The following is a 20,088-nucleotide window of genomic DNA, read 5'->3' as shown; positions in this document are numbered from 1 at the left end:
TTCCACTCCCTGTGGGCTGAGTGGATGAGGCTTCCTGAACGCAGCCCTGACTGCCCTGATGCAGACCCAAGAAGAAAATGAGGAAAATCAGCTGGGGAAACACAGACTGCCTAGCCCTGGAGGCAATCAAAACACTCACCACTGAGAAATGTTCAAGGAGATCAAACAACTGACCAGGTCTCAAAAGTCAGAGTTTCACTAGAATGTGACGGGCCGTTTTTTTTTTTTTTCCTTTTTACAGATGGGCCAACTGCCTGAAACTGTCCAAACTACTTCACTGAACATCACAGCAAGCCATTAGTGCATTAAGGCATAAAATTCAAAACTAATGATACGGCCAGTATCAGGCTGCCTCCTATTTCTATCACGCACTGATTCAAACATGGACCAAGTACACACCTCCAGGGTTCCCACCAGCTCTCAAGTCACACTGGGAAGTAAAGGAGACTGGTACGAGTCCTGGCTTTGCCCTTAAATGCCAGTGTGAGCCTGAACAAGCCCTTCAGCCTCAAAGCCTCAGTTTCCCCTCCACTGGGAGAGAGACTCACATGTGCCTCACAAGGGGGACCAAACGAGTGGGTGTAAGGGAGCTGAGCGCCCCTGGGCCACAGGCACACAGATACTTACTTAGACCTCAGTTCTCTGCCAGTGATGTGCAGGCGGGTCTCCAACAAGTTTTTCCTATCCTGTATATAAAGAAGACAACATGAACTTGACACTTTTGGGAACCAGACAAGTTGATATCAGACGATGTAAAAACATGCAGGTCTCTCTGATTAAGGACTAAAAGGACACGTGCCTGGCAGGAAGCTACTGAACAAAACCTGACCCTGTGACCCGGAAGTCCTTGCGGGGGCAGCAGTGTGGCCCACAGGCAGGGCTTCTGCCTCTGGGGGGCAGTCAGCTGCTGGGGGCAGGGCAGGTCCTGTTCTGCTCCAGGGCACTGCCTCTGCTCCACGAGGACCCACCCCACAACCTCGGCACTAGGACCACCTTGGCGAGCACCCACCACACCCACCGAGAAGGCAGCGGCAGGACAGCTTTCGGCACCTCTCCTTCCCTGACAGCTGGGCTTCAGAAGGAAATATGCAATCACTAGGGCCACCAAGGACCAGACTACGCAAATCACCTGCTCGGATTCCACACTCTCCAATCAGCTTTCTGATCGGTGGTCTGCTTTTCCAGGTACTTGGTACTAGCAGAGGAGTCTGTATATACATACTGCCTTTTAAAATCATGAACTGGCATTCTGAGGTAGATACATATATAATGTCCTTTTTCTCATCAAATTCTTTATTCTTCCTAGAAACCTGTAACAGCTTCACAGGGATGTAATTTGCACATCTTAAAGTTTCCTGTTTAAAGTATAAGAGTCGATGGTTTCTGGTACGTGTACAGAGTTGTACGACTGTTACCATAATAAAATTTCAGAGCATTTTCGCCACCTCCTCACCAAACATGCCCTATCCTCCTAACCCCTCCCGCTTCCCACCCCAGACAACCATGAACATATGTTCTTTCTCTATGGATTTGCCTATTCTAGATATTTCATATAAATGAAACTACACGGTATGTGGTCTTCTGTGTCTGGCTTCTTTCAAAATGTTTTTGGGTATCGCAGAGTATCAGTACTTTGCTCCTTTCATGGCTGAATAACTCATTTTATGGGTGCACCCCATTTATCCACCAACAGGCATTAGGGCTGTTTCCACTTTTAGGCCATTGTGAACGGAGCTGCTACAAATGCTCTGGTACAGTCTTTGTACAGATACAGTTTTCCCTTCTCTTGGAGTAAAACAGCTGGGTCACAGGGCAATTCTGACACACACTATCTTCATCTCTTCTGAGACTAACGGACACTGACCAGTCCTAAGGCGCAGCCCCCTCTGGAGGCGCAGCCCCCTCTGGGTGCCCTGCCTCCGTAACGTTTCCGGACTTCAACTACTGAGGACGCGCCTGGGACACAAGGCGGCTCCAGTCATGGCAGCCCCGCCTGGGCGCTCAGCTGACCGCGCTCTGGCTCCACCGGCAAAGAAAAAGAAAGATGAATTCCAGTGTGGTGTGTCCTACTGACTGCAGTTTCAGAAAACCTGAAGTAATCTTTATTCCCCATTTCTGCTAAACGTTTGTTCAAACTCTAGAAAATGTAAGAATGTGATGCCTGAAGCCCAGACTACCTTGTAGATGTTCCAGTTTTAAGAATCCATAAAATTAACTTTTAGGTTTATTAATGTTCAATATGTAAAGTAACTTAAAAGAATTTTATCTTTGGATTGTAACTTCAAAAAGAAAGAACTCATTATTTATTTAATCACGTCACTAAGGTAACCGAGCATGAGTAACTATGTAACTTTGGGGAACCGACTTACTTTTTTTAACCGGGCAGGTAGAAAGACTTCAATTGTGGCAATTCCTGTTGTTTTAAAGTGTTCATTTCCTGTGCCACGCTCGATTGCTTTGCAACGTATTTCTTCCATTATCTTTTCTACTTCATTTTCAGAACATTCTAGCTTGTCAGAGTACTTCTTAGCAAGGTCCTATGAAGAAAAATTGAAAACAAAACACAGATCAATATAGTACTAACACACAAAAAAGCAAAATACACAACAGTGCACACAAGAATCTAAGGAAAAAACCGATGAGTGGTGTTCACCCCTATTACAGTGAAATCTAGACAGTGGCTTGACAGCTTGAGAGGCACAGAGCTTAGAGAGGATGCAGGAATAAACAAAAACGAAGGGTAGGAAAACAGCCTCCCTAGAGAAAATAAAAATGGTTGGGATTATGCTGGGGGAAAAGAAAGGTAGGCTGCAACTTATGTGACTGTAGTATATATCAATACAAAATTATCTTAAGGAATACTGAACTGTTCACCACTTCAGACTGTGGGCAAAAAACAAAAAACAGAAAAGCTTCTAACTTTTCTAATTTGTGAGAACAACTCAGGTTAGATGATGGTCTAAGTATACATTTCTAATAAGGGAGACGTTCTTGATATACAAAAGTTACAAAGCAGATCAGAATATCTTTTAAAAAATTAATATAAACCTATTTATAATACACACTTTAAATAAACAATCACATAGGAAATGACTGGAAGAAAACACCAATACTGGTGATATGTATATGTATTTTTGAAAACAACTCTTTATCATTTTTGTAGTTAATTATATACATACAGTTTTTTCCAACCCAAGAGTATACATTATTTTTAATCTCTGGAAAACACAGAAGCCTTTTCAATAAAAATACTTAAAAAAAACTTTCTATAATTCTCTAGAAAACACAAACGCAATTACCTTGTGAAGGTTTTTTTACCCCTTCTGACACCAATCAATTCTGACGCCAACTGGATATCTTACAATTCAATTCTACTCAGTCACAAACGATGGAGTTCGTGAATCAGAGGCAGACGCCACAGGCTAAGGGCTCAATCCCACAGGTCTGCCCTCGTTTCAGGCAGCAGGTAAGCAGGTCCCCAGGTTACCCACACTTCTGTCTGACTGGGCTATGCAGCTGAGGGTTCCTACAAGCCCCGCCCCTTCAGGTTTGGTAATTTGCTGGAACAAACTCCACAGAACTCAGGAAAATGCTCCCCTTTTTTTTTTTACAGTTTATTACGAAGAGAACGAATGTACACCCAGATGGAAATGCACACATGGCAGAGCCTGGATGGGTCCAGAGTACAGGGCCAGGGGACTTCGGTCCCTGGGGGTGTGCTCCTCTCTGGCCAACAGGCGTGTCTGCCCATCTGGAGCTCCTGCGAGCCGTCACTGAAGGGCTTTTACGGAGGCGCCATTATACGGACGTGACTGACCGAGTCACTGGCCCCGCTGACCAGCGTGCTCTCCTCTGCTCTCTGGCCTCCCCAGAGGCTGCAGGAGGGTGGGGCGGAAAGTTCCATGCTTCTAATCAAAGTTGGTCTTGTAGGCAAGTAGCCCCATCCTGAAAGCTGCCCTCACCCTGGGGCTGTGCTTAGTCGTTCAGTGGTGGCCCAACTCTGTGACCCCACGGACGGTAGCCTGCCAGGCTCCTCTGTCCATAGGGATTCTCCAGGCAAGAACACCGGAGTGGTGCCCTCCTCCAGGGGATCTTCTTCCCAACCCAGGGATGGAACCAAGGTCTCCTGCACTATAGGCAGACTTTATGCCAGCTGAGATACCAGGGAAGCCCATTAACATTGGGACTTACATCTAATAAACATCAGCCAGGTGCTGGACACATATTCTCTCAGACACTCACAGCAACCTAATCGTGGAGGTACCACGCCCCCCATTTCCTAAGTGATGAAAGTGGGACCAGAGATCTCCCGCAACTCGCTGACGCCCACAGGCAGCGGCAGAGCTGCATCTGTACGCCTTGACCTCAAAGCCCAGGATCCCGCCTCTGGTCGGAGCCCAGCTAAGCAACCAGGGAGTTCCCTCTGGGCAGGAGAGCACAGGCCAGGTCACCAGGGTACCTGTGCTTGCCTGACTCAATGTGGGTAATTTTCCCATGGGACAGAGGGCCTTCTCAAGGATGCTAATTATAGCCCTAATAAAACAGGTTTTACTTTCAATTATGAGCTATCTTCAAGTGCACTGGCTCCCACATGTCAGCATTTCCTTACTCCTCAGCCTTTAAGTGGCCAGGGTCTATTAAAGATATTTATACAAGAGGAAAGGCAAATTTAAAGGAATCCTTCAGTGAATCCTTTTGTAAATTAGAAAATAAAAAAACTGAACAGGAGCAATCTACATTCGACATCTCCAACCCCTCTAAATCTCAACTCTTCGCCGGTCAGCTTCTACAAGGGCATTCTGAAGTTCTTGTCAGAATTGCTCAGTGTCTCCCCCTCACCAAGCCCCTTCCTCAATTACCTGAACTTGACCTCTCAGCAGCCTTGGACACAGAGGACTCTCCATCCTCCTCACTTGGTTTCAACACACTCTCCTGCTTCCTTCCACCTCGACTGCTCCTTCGCTACCCCTTCCGCCTGGCTCCTGTCATCTCTCCAAACTCTAAACACCGAAGTGACCCAGGACTCAGCCTTTAGACAACTTTCCTTCCTTTACTTGTTGTTTAGGAATGTCAGCCAGGCTCACTGCTTCAAACCACATCTATATACCACCAACTCTCTCCAGAATACCTCTGGCCGAGACCTCGACCTTGAACTCTCAGACTTGTTTTACCCAAAACTAAGCACTTGGTCTGGTGATGGAAGTAAAGTCCGATGCTGTAAAGAGCAATACTGCATAGAAACCTGGAATGTTAGGTCCACGAATCAAGGTAAATTGGAAGTGGTCAAACAGGAGATGGCAAGAGTGAACATCGCCATTTTAGAAATCAGTGAACTAAGATGGACTGGAATGGGTGAATTTAACTCAGATGACCACTATATCTACTACTATGGGCAGGAATCCCCTAGAAGAAATGGAGTAGCCCTCATAGTCAACAAGAGAGTCTGAAATGCAGTACTTGGATGCCATCTCAAAACAACAGAATGATCTCTGTTTGTTTCCAAGGCAAACCATTCAATATCACAGTAATCCAAGTCTATGCCCCAACCAGTAATGCTGAAGAAGCTGAAGTTGAATGGTTCTATGAAGACAGACGAGACCTTTTAGAACTAACACCCAAAAAAGATATCCTTTTCATTAGAGGGGACTGGAATGCAAAAGCAGGAAGTCAAGAGATACCTGGAGTAACAGGCAAATTTGGCCTTGAAGTACAGAATGAAGCAGGGCAAAGGCTAACAGAGTTTTGCCAAGAGAACACACTCGTCATAAAAATCACCCTCTTTCACCAACATAAGAGAAGACTCTACACATGGACATCACCAGATGGTAAATACAGAAATCTGACTGATTATATTCTTTGCAGCCGAAGATGGAGAAGCTCTATACAGTCAGCAGAAACAAGACCGGGAGCTGACTGTGGCTCAGATCATGAACTCCTTATTTCCAAATTCAGACTTAAATTGAAGAAAGTAGGGAAAATCACTATTCAGTTATGATCTAAATCAAATACCTTACAATTATACAGTGAAAGTGACAAACAGATTCAAGGAATTAGATCTGATAAGAGTGCCTGACAGGAGACAGGGATCAAGACCATTCCCAAGAAAAAGAAATACATAAAGGCAAAATGGTTGCCTGAGGAGGCCTTACAAATAGCTGTGAAAAGAAGAGAAGCGAAAGGCAAAGGAGAAAAGGAAAGATATACCCATTTGAATGCAGAGTCCAAAGAATAGCAGGGAGAGATAAGAAAGCCTTCCTCAGTGATCAATGCAAAGAAACAGAGAAAAACAATAGAACGGGATAGTTCAGTTCAGTTCAGTCGCTCAGTCGTGTCCGACTCTTTGCGACCCCATGAATCACAGCACGCCAGGCCTCCCTGTCCATCACCAAATCCCGGAGTTCACTCAAACTCATGTCCATCAAGTCGGTGATGCCATCCAGCCATCTCATTCTCTGTCGTCCCCTTCTCCTCCTGCCCCCAATCCTTCCCAGCATCAGAGACTTTTCCAGTGAGCCAGCTCGTCGCATGAGGTGGCCAAAGTATTGGAGTTTCACCTTTAGCATCAGTCCTTCCAATGAACATCCAGGATTGATCTCCTTTAGAATGGACTGGTTGGATCTCCTTGCAGTCCAAGGGACTCTCAAGAGTCTTCTCCAGCACCACAGTTCAAAAGCATAAATTCTTCGGCGATCAGCTTTCTTCACAGTCCAACTCTCACATCCATACATGACCACTGGAAAAACCATAGCCTTGACTAGACGGACCTTGGTTGGCAAAGTAATGTCTCTGCTTTTTAATATACTATCTAGGTTGGTCATAACTTTCATTCCAAGGAGTAAGCGTCTTTTAATTCCATGGCTGCAATCAGCATCCACAGTGATTTTGGAGCCCCAAAAAATAAAGTCTGACACTGTTTTCCACTGTTTTCCCATCTATTTCCCATGAGGTGATAGGTCCAGATGCCATGATCTTTGTTTTCTGAATGTTGAGTTTCAAGCCAACCTTTTCACTCTCCTCTTTCACTTTCATCAAGAGGCTTTTTAGTTCCTCTTCACTTTCTGCCATAAGGGTGGTGTCATCTGCATATCTGAGGTGATTGATATTTCTCCCAGCAATCTTGATTCCAGCTCGTGCTTCTTCCAGCCCAGCATTCCTCAAGATGTACTCTGCATATAAGTTAAATAAGCAGGGTGACAATATACAACCTTGACGTACTCCTTTTCCTATGTCATGCTCAAAATTCTCCAAGCCTGGCTTCAGCAATATGTGAACCATGAACTTCCAGATGTTCAAGCAGGTTTTAGAAAAGGCAGAGGCACCAGAGATCAAATTGCCAACATCCGCTGGATCATGGAGAAAGCAAGAGAGTTCCAGAAAAACATCTATTTCTGCTTCATTGACTATGCCAAAGCCTTTGACGGGTGTGGATCACAATAAACTGTGGAACATTCTGAAAGGAATGGGAATACCAGGCCACCCGACCTGCCTCTTGAGAAACCTGTATGCAGGTCAGGAAGCAATAGTCAGAACTGGACATGGAACAACAGACTGGTTCCACATAGGAAAAGGAGAACGGGATAGAGATCTCATCAAAAAAATTACTTCCTGGTGGCTCAGACGGTAAAGCCTCTGCCTACAACGTGGGAGACCCAGGTTTAATCCCTGGGTTGGGAGGATCCTCTGGAGAAGGAAATGGCAACCCACTCCAGTACTCTTGCCTGGAAAATCCCATGGACGGAGGAGCGTGGTAGGCTACAGTCCATGGAGTCACAAAGAGTTGGACTCAACTGAGCGACTTCACTTTCAAGAAAATTAGAGACACCAAGCGAACATTTCATGCAAAGATGGGCATAATAAAGGACAGAAATGGTAGGGACCTAACAGAAGCAGAAGGTATTAAGAAGAGGTGGCAAGAATACACAAAGAACTACACAAAAATAATTTTCATGACCTGGATAACCATGATGGTGTGATCACTCACCTACAGCCAGACATCCTGGAATGTGAAGTCAAGTGGGTCTTAGGAAGCTTCACTATGAACAAAGCTAGTGGAGGTGATAGAATTCCAGTTGAGCTATTTCAAATCCTGAAAGATGATGCTGTGAAAGTGCTGCACTCAATAGGCCAGCAAATTTGGAAAACTCAGCAGTGGCCACAGGACTGGAAAAGGTCAGTTTTCATTTCAATCCCAAAGAAAGGCAATGCCAAACAATGTTCAAACTACCGCACAATTTCACTCATCTCACACATTAGCAAAGTAATACTCAAAATTCTCCAAGCCAGGCTTCAGCAATATGTGAACTGAGAACTTTCAGATGTTCAAGCTGGATTTAGAAAAGCCAGAAGAACCAGAGATCAAATTGTCAACATCCACTGGATCATCAAAAAAGCAAGAGAGTTACAGAAAAATATCTATTTTTGCTTTATTGACTATGCCAAACCCTTTGACTATGTGGATCACAACAAACTATGGCAATTCTTAAAGAGATGGGAATACAAGACCACCTTACCTGACCCCTGAGAAATCTGTATGCAGGTCAAGAAGCAACACTTAGAACTGGACATGGAACAACAGACTGGTTCCAAATTGGGAAAGGAGTACATCAAGGCTGTATACTGTCACCCTGTTTAGTTAACTTGTATGCAAAGTATATCATGCAAAATGCCAGGCTGAATGAAGCACAAGCTGGAATCAAGATTGTCAGGAGAAATATCAATAACCTCAGATATGCAGAGGTTATGACACCTCAGATATGACACCACCCTTATGGCAGAAAGTGAAGAAGAACTAAAGAGCCTCTTGATGAAAGTGAAAGAGGAGAGTGAAAAAGTTGGCTTAAAACTCAACATTCAGAAAACTAGGATCATGGCATCTGGTCCCATCACTTCATGGCAAATAGATGGGAAACAATGGAAACAATGACAGACTTTATTGTTTTGGGCTCCAAAATCATTGTAGATGGTGACTGCAGCCATGAAATTAAAAGACACTTGCTCTTTGGAAGAAAACTTATGACCAACCTAGATAGCATATTAAAAAGCAGAGACATTACTTTGCCAACAAAGGTCCAACTAGTCAAAGCTATGGTTTTTCCAATAGTTGTGTATGGATGTGAGAGCTGGAAAGAAAGCTGAGTGCCGAAGAATTGACGCTTTCGAACTGTGGTGTTGGAGAACTCTTCAGAATTCCTTGGACTGCAAGGAGATCCAACCAGTTAATCCTAAAGGAAATCAGTCCTGAATATTCATTGGAAAGACTGATGCTGAAGCTGAAGCTCCAATACTTTGGCCACCTGATGCAAAGAGCTGAGTCATTGGAAAAGACCCTGATGCTGGGAAAGATTGAAGGCAGGAGAAGGGGACGACAGAGAATGAGATGGTTGGACGGCATCACCGACTCAATGGACGTGAGTTTCAGCAAGCTCCGGGAGTTGGTGATGGACAGGGAGGCCTGGCGCGCTGCAGTCCGTGGGGTGGGAAAGAGTCGGACACGACTGAGCGACTGAACTGAGAACTTGGTCTTCCTCCTCACCTCCTTTGGGCTGTCCTATTTCAATCCATGGCAACTGTACTCCACCAGGAGCTCAGGCTCCAGCTGGGTGAGTCAACCCTTTTCCCTCTCTCATTTTCCACATCCAATCTCCCCGCAAAACCTGCTGGCTCTACTTGGAAATATATCCAGAGTCCAATCACTTCTCGCCACATCCACGGTGGCTCTCCGGGTACCAAACCACTGCTGTTTCTACATTAGCAGACTGCAGCAGCAGCTGGTGGTTTCCCTTCTTCCCTTGCCCCTTTTATCAGCCTCGCCACTCGGGAATTCCAAGGATGTTAGGAGCTCTGTGCCAGGAGCTGGGGACAGAAGTCACAGACCCACCTAGTTCCCAAGCCAAGAGACTGTAACAAGCAAATTCAGAAGAAAAGGTCTGCAAAGAGAAGCCTTGTAAAATTAAAAAAAAAAAAAAAAATGAGAGTCCTGTCAGGAACAGGAGAGAGAGAACTCCAAGACCCTGACGCAGCAGTCACCTCCTGAGCGCATCACTGCGTCACAGCACAGGACAACGCGATGCCCTCCTGACAACCCTTCCCCCCTGACAGAGGTTACAGTTTACCACAACACACTCAGACTGAGAAAACAAAAGCAGTATGTTCCAGGACATTCCAACATGGTGAGATTTCGCTCAGAAATTATTATAATGTTCCTCAACTTAGAAAGGCAAGCCAACCTCAGTTTCTAGAAATTTCACTTAGGAAAATTGAGGCCGTTTTTGATGAGACCATAAAAAACTTAGGTACAATTATTAGGAAAATGTATTTTGGAAAAATCAACAGATAGCCAATAGTGTAAACAAAGCTAGGGAGGGAAACAGTGTTCCACAGCTGAGCACGCTAACCAGGAGGGCAGAGAACGGTCCAGAACACCAACCCGGAACACGTCACACACGAAGCTTCTGCCTCTGGCACTGCCCCGCCAGCACAACACCCAGATTAATCATCTTAGGTAACACTGCAAAGCATTAGAAATGGCACATGCCAAAATAATCAGATAAACGTTCTCATATAAATAAAATCTTCTTAAACAAAAATAAGCTTGCCAACTGCTAGTAAAATATGGGAATCTGTTTATCACCATTGTTTCTGGTTATACTGAAAGCCTATTTGTGCCTGGCAATTTCTGGTGACTTCAGAATCTTACCAAGGAGACTTACAACACTGCTAATTATTAACATCTTAAAAGAGAAATACCTTCAATGCCAAACCAACTTCTTTATTTTCATCTGTATATGGAGGTTTCCAAAGTTGGATTTTGTCTTCTCTTAAAAACTGGGTCAATTTTGATTGGAGATATTTCTTTTGTGCCATCCTTGAAAGCAAAACAGTATATCAATGATACTCCACACTATATTTCAAAGTGTTTTATAAGTTACCTAACATACTGTGCGGAGAAGGCAATGGCAAGCCACTCCAGTACTATTGCCTGGAAAATCCCATGGATGGAGGAGCCTGGTTGGCTGTAGTCTGTGGGGTCGCTAGGGGTCGGACACGACTGAGCGACTTCACTTTCACTTTTCACTTTCACACATTGGAGAAGGAAATGGCAACCCACTCCAGTGCTCTTGCCTGGAGAATCCCAGGGATGGGGGAGCCTGGTGGGCTTCCGCCTATGGGGTCGCACAGAGTCGGGCACGACTGAAGTGACGCAGCAGCAGCAGCAGCAACATACTGTGAGTAAGCAAGAGGTCTCCTCCATTCCTCCCTGGCCAGTTTAAAGTACTTTAGACTAGGTTTCAGTTCAGTTCAGTCGCTCAGTCGTGTCTGACTCTCTGCGACCCCATGAATCACAGCACGCCAGGCCTCCCTGTCCATCACCAACTCCCGGAGTTCACTCATGTCCAGAGTCGGTGATGTCATCCAGCCATCTCATTCTCTGTCGTCCCCGTCTCCTCCCACCCTCAATCCTTCCTAGCATCAGAGTCTTTTCCAGTGAGTCAACTCGTCGCATGAGGTGGCCAAAGTATTGGAGTTTCAGCTTTAGCATTAGTCCTTCCAATGAACACCCAGGATTGATCTCCTTTAGAATGGACTGGCTGGATCTCCAAACTTCTCTAAAAGGTATGTATATTACATACAGACTGAAATATGTATCATATATCCAATTATATGTTACAAAAGAATACATGTTTCAAAGTTGCTAATATGTAGTAAGTATGTAATTTTTCCATTTCTTGGGTGTGTTGTGTGTTTTAGATAGCTACTGCTACTGCTGCTAAGTCGCTTCAGTCATGTCCGACTCTGTGCGACCCCAAAAACGGCAGCCCACCAGGCTCCGCTGTCCCTGGGATTCTCCAGGGAAGAATACTGGAGTGGGTTGCCATTTCCTTCTCCAATGCATGAAAGTGAAAAGTGAAAGTGAAGTCGTTCAGTCGTGTCCGAGTCTAAGTCATCTCTAAATCCTTTGCGACTCCATGGACTGTAGCCCGCCAGGCTCCTCTGTCCATGGGATTTCCCAGGCAAGAACACTGGAGTGGGTTGCCATTTCCTTCTCTAGGGGAATCGTCTCGACCCAGGGATTGAACCCACGTCTCCTGCATTGGCAGGCAGATTCTTTACCACTGAGCCACCAGGGAAGCCCCGTCTATTTTTTAACCTGCTATTACTCTCTAAGAGGAAAGATAAAATAAGAAAGATAAATCCTTAAAGTAGCAAACTTAAACAACTCAACACAGTGGCTCTGTGGTAAAGAATTTACCAATATACAGTGGCTCTGTATGTTGGCTATTTTAACACAAAAGAGCAATCACCCTGGCAGGTAAATATGAAGAAAAGCTAGCTTGAACCATGAACTATCAATAATATACATTTTCTATGTCTGAAATTTTAAAATTGAAAATTTAGGGATTTTTCTGGCGGTCCAGAGTTATGATTCCATGTTTCCAATGCAGGGGGGCTGGTTTCCATCCCTGGTCAGGGAACCAGAGTCCACATGCCACAACAAAGTATCTGCATGCTACAACTAAGGCCTGGGCCCACCAAAATAAGCAAATATTTTTAAAAATAATAGAATTAAGTTAAAAATTTAGTGTTTACAGTGCTAGAAAAGTTTTGCATGATATTTTCTGATAGAAGCATAAATGCAGATCTACACGTTCTATTCAAATCAATACTGGCTGGGTCATCATTTTACACATTAAAAACCACAGCCCAAGTTTGTAAAACGACTCGCTCAAGGATGAAAGATCAGGCAGCAACATAACTAGTCCTGGGACTTGTGCCCACAGCCCTGGATGACTGCATTCTACCGTCTCTCACAAAGTCCCGGCTGCTTCTCTGTCCTGGGCTCACACAGCAGTGGAGTCTTTCATGCCTCCTTCACTAGCACTAGCATTTCAAAGGTGGGCGAGGCTGCCAGCCAGTGAAACAGCTGATGCGGCAGTGCAGCCAAGTCAGATGAGCGGAGCAAAGCCAAAGGTGATTAGCTCCTGAAGGACGGAGACCCGCTCCAGAGAGCGAAAAAGTAGGTAAGAGATAACATAACCCAGAGGAGCAACTTTCTTTTTCCTATTCAGGGCCTGTATTCCACACTCCCCAAAACTCAATTCACCTGATTTCTAAATCAAGTTTGACAACTTAAGTGTATTCCGTAAGCAAGTGCTTTAAAAAGAAAAGTTCAAATCCACTTTATATCAATTTGTGGGCAAGAAAGAGGGTAATCAGGATAGCGGGGAGAAGGGAAAAAGGAGAAAACACATCAAAGACAGGGATGTATGAAACCAGGTAACCTAAGAAAGAACCCCAGATTTTCAAGCACTAATAAACCACTTCTCATGCATAAAATTGGACTGTAGTCCGCCAGGCCCCTCTGTCCATGTAATTTTCCGGGCAGGAATACTGGAGTGGGTTGCCATTTCCTCCTCCAGGGAATCTTTCTGACCCAGGGATCAAACCCATATATCCTGAGTCTCCTGCACTGGCAGGCGGATTCTTTACCACAGAGCCACCGGGGAAGCCCCTCTCATAAATGTTCAGAAACTCCCAATGAAGTATCACTTGTGAGCGGTGGTAACCATTTCAAGGGCCATTCACGGAAGCCAAACTATTTTAGAAGGCTGAATGCACAGTTCTCTGTAATCCAAGTAACTACCAAGTGGAAGTCTCATAGGGTTTCCTAAACCTAGTGTGTGGTCCACACTCCACCCACCAGCAAATACACAGCAAGGAGGGTCTCTAGTCCACCACTTAATGTTTGAGAAAAAGATTAAACCATTGTCTTGAAACTTAAAAAACTTCACTCATGGGCAACAGAAAAAAACGAGGATATGTATTTTAACTCAAATCAAAAGGGGAAATGGTTTAATAAATCAGTTTTCAATATTAACTGGAAAACCGAGTTTCAGGCATGCCACACAATGTTCGGTGTCACAGCCCCCGCCAAAAAGCAGAAATTCACTAATACTGTTGCTCTTAACCGAAAGTGAAAGGGCATAAATCATTCCTGTAACATTTCACTTTCATTTTTAAAATAAATCGATCTATGCTGCTTTTATCCAGAGGTTTTAAAACATATATACACACACATACTTATTCAGAATACAGTACTTTTTCTCTTAGACTATTATAAGAATCATCTATTAAAAAATAAAGAGTGTGGGAAGACGTTGAGAAACATACAGAATCAGATCGTCACGGCTGGAGAAAATAAACCGCGTTTTCTCATTAAACAGCAAAGAAAAATCTGTCTTTGGTTGCAAATAAATCCCAAATGGCATATTTGGAACAACAATGTTACGACTCAAGCTTGTTATGTGGCTAGTGAGTAATTTTAACATATACATATGTTTCTCTGCCTCCCTCCAGAAACAACATTTCAATCTTTCGTTTTAAATACCCACCACCCGCGACAGCCCAGAGCAAACCCAGGGCCGGGCGAAGGGCCCGGCGCGTCCAGAAGCCCCGCCCCGCCCCGCCGCCCCCGGTCCCGGCCGAGCCTCCGCGCAGGGCGCCCACCTCCCGCCGCTGCCCGGACGGGGTCGGCGTCGGGGTCACGCCCGGGGGCAGCTGGGGCGCCTGGCGGCGCGGCTGAGACCCGCGTCAGGGACCGGACGTTCGGCCGCCATCTCCTCACCTGCGCCACGGCCGCGCCAGCCGCGACCTACCGAGTGCCCGGATGCGGCGGCGCCGCCGTTTGTTTTCATTCCGGGTGAGGCCGGCCCCGCCCCCGCCGCCGAGGCCGCAGCCACCACCGGGCCGCCCCGCCCCGCCTCGCTCTCCCCGCGCGGCCGAGAAGCAGGGGTGTGGGCGGGGCTAAGAGGGGGCCGGGCGGGTTTGTGGGTAGGCTGTGGGCGGGGCTAAGGTGGGACAAGGATGGGGCGGGGTTGGTGGGGGCGGGGCCAGGGGCGGGGAAGAGGGGCGGGGCTAGAGCCTGGCGGGTCAGATGTGGGTGGGGCAGAGCGGAAGGCACGAAGGAGCTTGGGCGAAGACCGTCCGGGGGGTTTGCCAGGGGTTGGGGGGGGCGGGAGCGGGGCCGGCGGGAAGACCCCCGACCCAGAGCTGTGGAAAGACTCAGCCCGCAACCCTGGGGACCGCGGGCCGCGCCCCTATGGGCCAAGGCGGTGTTGGGCGGGATCGCTGGCCCAGCCCAGTTTACCTGACTTCTGAGGAAATTGAGCTTGGCTTCGTTCCTCCAGAATCCTCGAAAGAGGCCAGAGCACCTTGCAGGAAGCCCCTTCTCCCCTCACAGCGGGAAAGTCTGGACTTACTGCAGCTGGGTGCGCCCCCGCCCCCCGACTCCGGGACTGGGCCTAACGTGATGACCCCTCTAAAAGTACAGCTTTTCATCTCGCTGTGCATCACCTGGTCCTGGCCTCCGCTTTGGTGAACTTCTCGGCCCCTTGCCCTCGCACTTCTCTGCTAGTTTTGCTGGCCTGTCTCCACATGCTATTGCTGACAGGACCTGTGGCAATCCGCCTGCTCCCGAAGCGCTTTGCCCACCCCTGTACTCAGTCATCTAACCCTCTGGCCTGGCCTGTGTCCGGTGCCTAGGTGAGGACGTAAGACAGGGATGTCTAGAACTTCTAGAACTAATGGAGCGCAGAGCCCGCTGGTTGAGCATAGGTCGTAGCATAGCTTCCATAGATGGTTAGATCTGCATTTGGTAGGACCGGACCGAAGAATGGGAAAACACGATAGAGCCCACGGCAGACCCCAGAAACTTCTTGCCCAGATGAGACTGTTGGTCCTTCCATTCCAAACCCAAGGCCCGAGCTTGCTTGGGCAGCAGCAAGGCCCATCCTGGGACCTGCTCTAGCACTGTCCTGGGCCCTGCATGGGGCAACTGACTTCAACCCTGGGGATCTAGGCAAGCTGCCCAACCTCAACCTCATGGGGGAAGATTACATCAGTGCGCCACCCTCCCCTTAGCCCAAGCACAAACATATCCTGAAACAAAGTGTTGGGTCTAGAATCACCCCAGAAGCTGCAAGCTGTCTGAAAGAGGCTTTGCAAACTCTCTGACACCTTCCACAAGGAGAGGGAGGCACGACTCCTCCTCCTGGTGCCCTTCTGCCCCCTGGGGGAAGAAGCCTTGGATGGGATATGTGCCTAAGTCCATTTTAGTGGAGAGAAATGTGTGCAAGGAGATCAAACCAGTCAATCCTAGAGGAAATCAACCCTGAATATTCATTGGAAGGACTGATGCTGAAGCTGAAACTCCAATAACTTTGGCCACCTGATGGGAAGAGCCAACTCATTGGAAAAAATGCTGATGCTGGGAAAGATTGAGGGCAGGAGGAGAAAGGGGCAACAGAGAATAAGATGGTTGGGTGGCATCACCCACTCAATGGACATGAGTTTGAGCAAACTCCAGGAGTTGATGATGGACAGGGAAGCCTGGTGTACTGCAGTCCATGGGGTCACAAAGAGTCGGACACGACTGAGTGACTGAACAACAACATGTTCCCAAAGAGGCCCTGTGTGCCCATTTTCCTGGCCCCCACGGGGAGGACTCTGCCCATACCACAGAGCAACTTCTGTTCCCCTTTTTTCCTCCTCTGACATGCAGATGTTGTCCACTGGCCCAGCAGTGCTTATTAAGAAGCTGGCTGATTTCTGTGTCTTTCTGAATAAGAGTCTCGTGGCTCTGCAGCCTCCTTTGAGTACACAAACACTTAGAAATCTTTGAAATTAAAGTTCTTTACCTTGGGCCAAATCAACTTCTTAGTTAAGGCAAAAGACAAAGAGCAAAATGGGGGGAAATGTTGCCTTCCATTCCAAAACCATACATGAAGAACTCTCACAATTTGATAAGAAAAAGACCAAAGCAGAAAACTAGGCAAAAGTTACTAAAATATGATTCACTGAAAAGGAAACTGAAGTGCTTTGTAAATATGCAAAAAATGACTCATCTCGTTCATGATGAGACACTAAATATAAATTAAAACTACACCCAGGGACTTCCCTTGTGGTCCAGTGGTTAAGAACTTGCCTTTCAGTGCAGGGAATGTGGGTTGATCACTGCTCAGGAACTAAGATCCCACATGACATGGAGGAACTAAGCCCACATGCAGCAACAGAACCAGTGCAACCAAAAATTTAAAAAAATAAATACAATTTTAGAAACCATAACAAAGTTTCACCTTTAACCTCTCAGACTGAAAACGGTGGAGGACATGCTATGGTGACAAGGCTGTGTAGCGATAGCAATCTTCATGCCTTCCTTGGGGAAGGTTGTGCTGGTACAGCTCTTCAGTTCAGTTCAGGTGCTCAGTCATGTCCGACTCTTTGTGACCCTGTGAATCATAGCACGCCAGGCCTCCCTGTCCATCACCAACTCCCGGAGTTCACTCAGACTCATGTCCATTGAGTTGGTGATGCCATCCAGCCATCTCATTCTCTGTCGTCCCCGTCTCCTCCCGCCCCCAATCCCTCCCAGCATCAGAGTCTTTTCTAGTGAGTCAACTCGTCGCATGAGGTGGCCAAAGTATTGGAGTTTCAGTTTTAGCATCTTAGGAGGGCAGTTAGCTGAGATTGGTGGCTCAGATGGTGAAGAATCTGTCTACCAAGGCAAGAGACACAGATTTGACCCCTGCATCGGGAAGATCCCCTGGAGGAGGAAATGGCAACCCACTCCAGTATTCTTGCCTGGAAAATCCCATGGACAGGGGAGCCTGGCGGGCTGCAGTCCATGGGGTCACAAGATTTGGACATGACTGAGCACAGAGCACACACACACTAGCATTTCTATCAAAACTAAAATGCATATTCTCTTTGACCCAATAATTCAACTTTTATTGTTCTGACTATTCTTTACTAATCTGCCTCCTTCCTGTTATTCCTAATACTGACATTTAGTGACTTCAACTACAATTTCTTGAGATGAAGAATTCTTAAATTGTGTTTGCATTTTGGTTGCGATGGGTTCCGTGGTGATAAAGAATCAGGGGACTTCTGCATAACTGGTCTTACTTCTGATGGAATGAAAACAGAAAATCCTTAAACATTCTTTGCATGACCATGATATTTAACACTAAATGTTATTGGTTCTTCCTAGAAAAACCAAAAAGAAACAGGAAGTTTTGGCAGTTCAGCTTTATTTATAGTTGTTTGGATCAGAGCAATATACATGCATTGGGTTAAATTATGTAGTTAACTAATTTTTTTATAGATGGGAAAATGGATTTTAAAAGAAAATAACTTCATTCTTGATTTTTTCTATTTATAAATGGAAATTTCCGAGTGGTTATAAACTAGAATTTGGGGGGAATTCGAGTGATGATTCACACTTTGGTCTTGTAGGTTTTCAGTTTCACTGCTATTTGGAGAGTTGGTCTTTTTATTCAGCATCTTGGCTGGGTGAGAAGAGAGTGGAAGGAGCAGAGAAAGCAAGCAGGTGGACAGGGAACTTTGTTCCCATCTGATTGGGAATACACAATTTCCTTCATCCTTAGAAATGATAGAAGCTGTAAAAAGGTATGGAGAGATCCGATAAGAGAGTTACCCTGATGCTCAGGAAATATGGGCCGGGAAGATGGATCTCAGGTCCTATTAGAAAGTGTAAAAGAGTATTATAATTAAAAGACCCTCCAACCAGCCACTGTTCACCATCCTCCAGTGAATACCACAGTCGTGCAATATCACATGGGAAGATCATCATGTCTTCTCTAAGCTCTGGGGATCAAATCTATCCCAGTTTTTCAGGATACAGTTCAAAGGAGTAAGGCTGAAATTGTTAAGTCCCATCTGTAAGAGAGAAAAAAGCAGCGTCCAGTTCCTTTGCCCTTTTCCTCCAGAAGCATTCCTCTCTGCTCTAGATGGGGGTGGAGACAGGTCTTCCCCCTAAGCTTCCTTCCTTGGCCAGAGTTAACCTATCCCTTATCAGCGCAGCTGTCCCATCATCATCCCTCCCCATTCTACCACCAAGGTGGGGTGGAGATGCATCAGGGGTAGATTGATGTCCCAGATTGATGTCCAATTCCTCACCATTAAAACCTTTGCCTACCTCTGTTGTCACCCAAGGTGCAATCAGAGTAACCTTCCAGAATGCTTCCCAAGCTAGACTGCCAGGAGAAACATTCATCTCCCGGGTTCCTGTGCATGGTCCTGAGTCTATTCCTGATCACAGTAAGACTGTTAAATCATAGGGGACCAACGTAAAACCAAGATGTCCCTTCCGAGCATCACTACACCTGTATAAGTGATAGAAAAAGAGATGGTGAAGGCCCGGCCAGTGAGGAAAAAGTGATTTTTGTCTTCAGGTTATTAGGGCCAGTCCTTCCAGTTCATTCCCACAGATTCAACAGAAAGAATATCTAAGGAGTTGAGACAAAAGCTACCAGAGAGCCTCCTCCGGTCCACTAAGAGCTAGTGTTAGCAAAGGAAGGAACTGCTGTACTTCCAATGTGAGGAACTTTTAGCCTGAAAGATGCTCTTGGAGCTAGAGCGCCACCTAGCTTCCAAACGTGCTCCTGTTGTAAATTTCAACCCGGCTAGGTGCTTCGTTACTACCAATCTAAGCTTGGGATCTAAGTCAGGTGCACAGTAACAGCACAGATCACGAGTCCTGTGAATGTTTATGATTCGGCAGATTAGGTTAGTAGTTTCCATTTCCAAGGCAGTTATTAAATGGTCAAAGACACCAGGAAATGTTGACTGAGAAAGGAAAATTCAGTCCCCATGCTTTGCCCAGGTCTGGCCGCTCCCCTCGCAGGGATGTTGGATGCCTCTTGGCATCGGCAGGTTGGTATAAACCCCCAACGAGGCTCCCCTTTTGGGGCTGCCTTCAGTCATTACGAGGCATCACAGAACCGCAAAGCAGGGCTCAACGCTCACTTCGTGGTCAATTCCACATCTCTTTGATGCCACTTTCACAGACAGGCACACCACGGAGTTAGTAAAGTACAGGAGAAAATGCGTATAGTAAGAGAACAAAGAACTAGAGCGCCAAGCATCCTTACCTGTCTTAAAGATCCCGGATGAGCCCCCAGTATGAAAGGTTGTGGCTGCGAGCTGTGAGCTATGCCAGGATTTGTGACCTCTGGAGAAGAGGATTTTGATTTGGAGCCAGAGTTGAGGCTTGACTACTCAAAGCTTTTG

The 20,088-nt window shown here is 46.2% G+C and overlaps 1 protein-coding gene across 3 annotated transcripts in view; it reads right to left on the bottom strand.

Annotated features, from left to right (window-relative positions):
- NUB1 (negative regulator of ubiquitin like proteins 1) overlaps positions 1-14,755 on the bottom strand; it is a 34,834-nt gene extending 20,079 nt beyond the window's left edge. For 2 of the 3 annotated variants that reach the window (XM_055421572.2, XM_088834769.1), the window contains exons 1-4: positions 14,506-14,645; positions 10,747-10,864; positions 2,370-2,537; positions 628-686 (exon numbers count right to left, since the gene is read on the bottom strand). In XM_055421572.2, the coding sequence (XP_055277547.1) occupies positions 628-686; positions 2,370-2,537; positions 10,747-10,863 (344 nt within the window). In that variant the 5' untranslated portion in view covers position 10,864; positions 14,506-14,645. Of the gene's footprint in view, positions 1-627; positions 687-2,369; positions 2,538-10,746; positions 10,865-14,505 lie in introns of all 3 variants that reach the window. The other variant, XM_055421575.2, reaches the window with a different exon arrangement.
- Positions 14,756-20,088: the final 5,333 nt, after the last annotated feature.

This window comes from Moschus berezovskii, chromosome 3, assembly GCF_049115385.1.
Source record: "Moschus berezovskii isolate FMDL1 chromosome 3, NW_MosBer_1.0, whole genome shotgun sequence".
Taxonomy (NCBI): domain Eukaryota; kingdom Metazoa; phylum Chordata; class Mammalia; order Artiodactyla; family Moschidae; genus Moschus; species Moschus berezovskii.
This window is presented reverse-complemented; position numbering and strand designations above follow the sequence as displayed.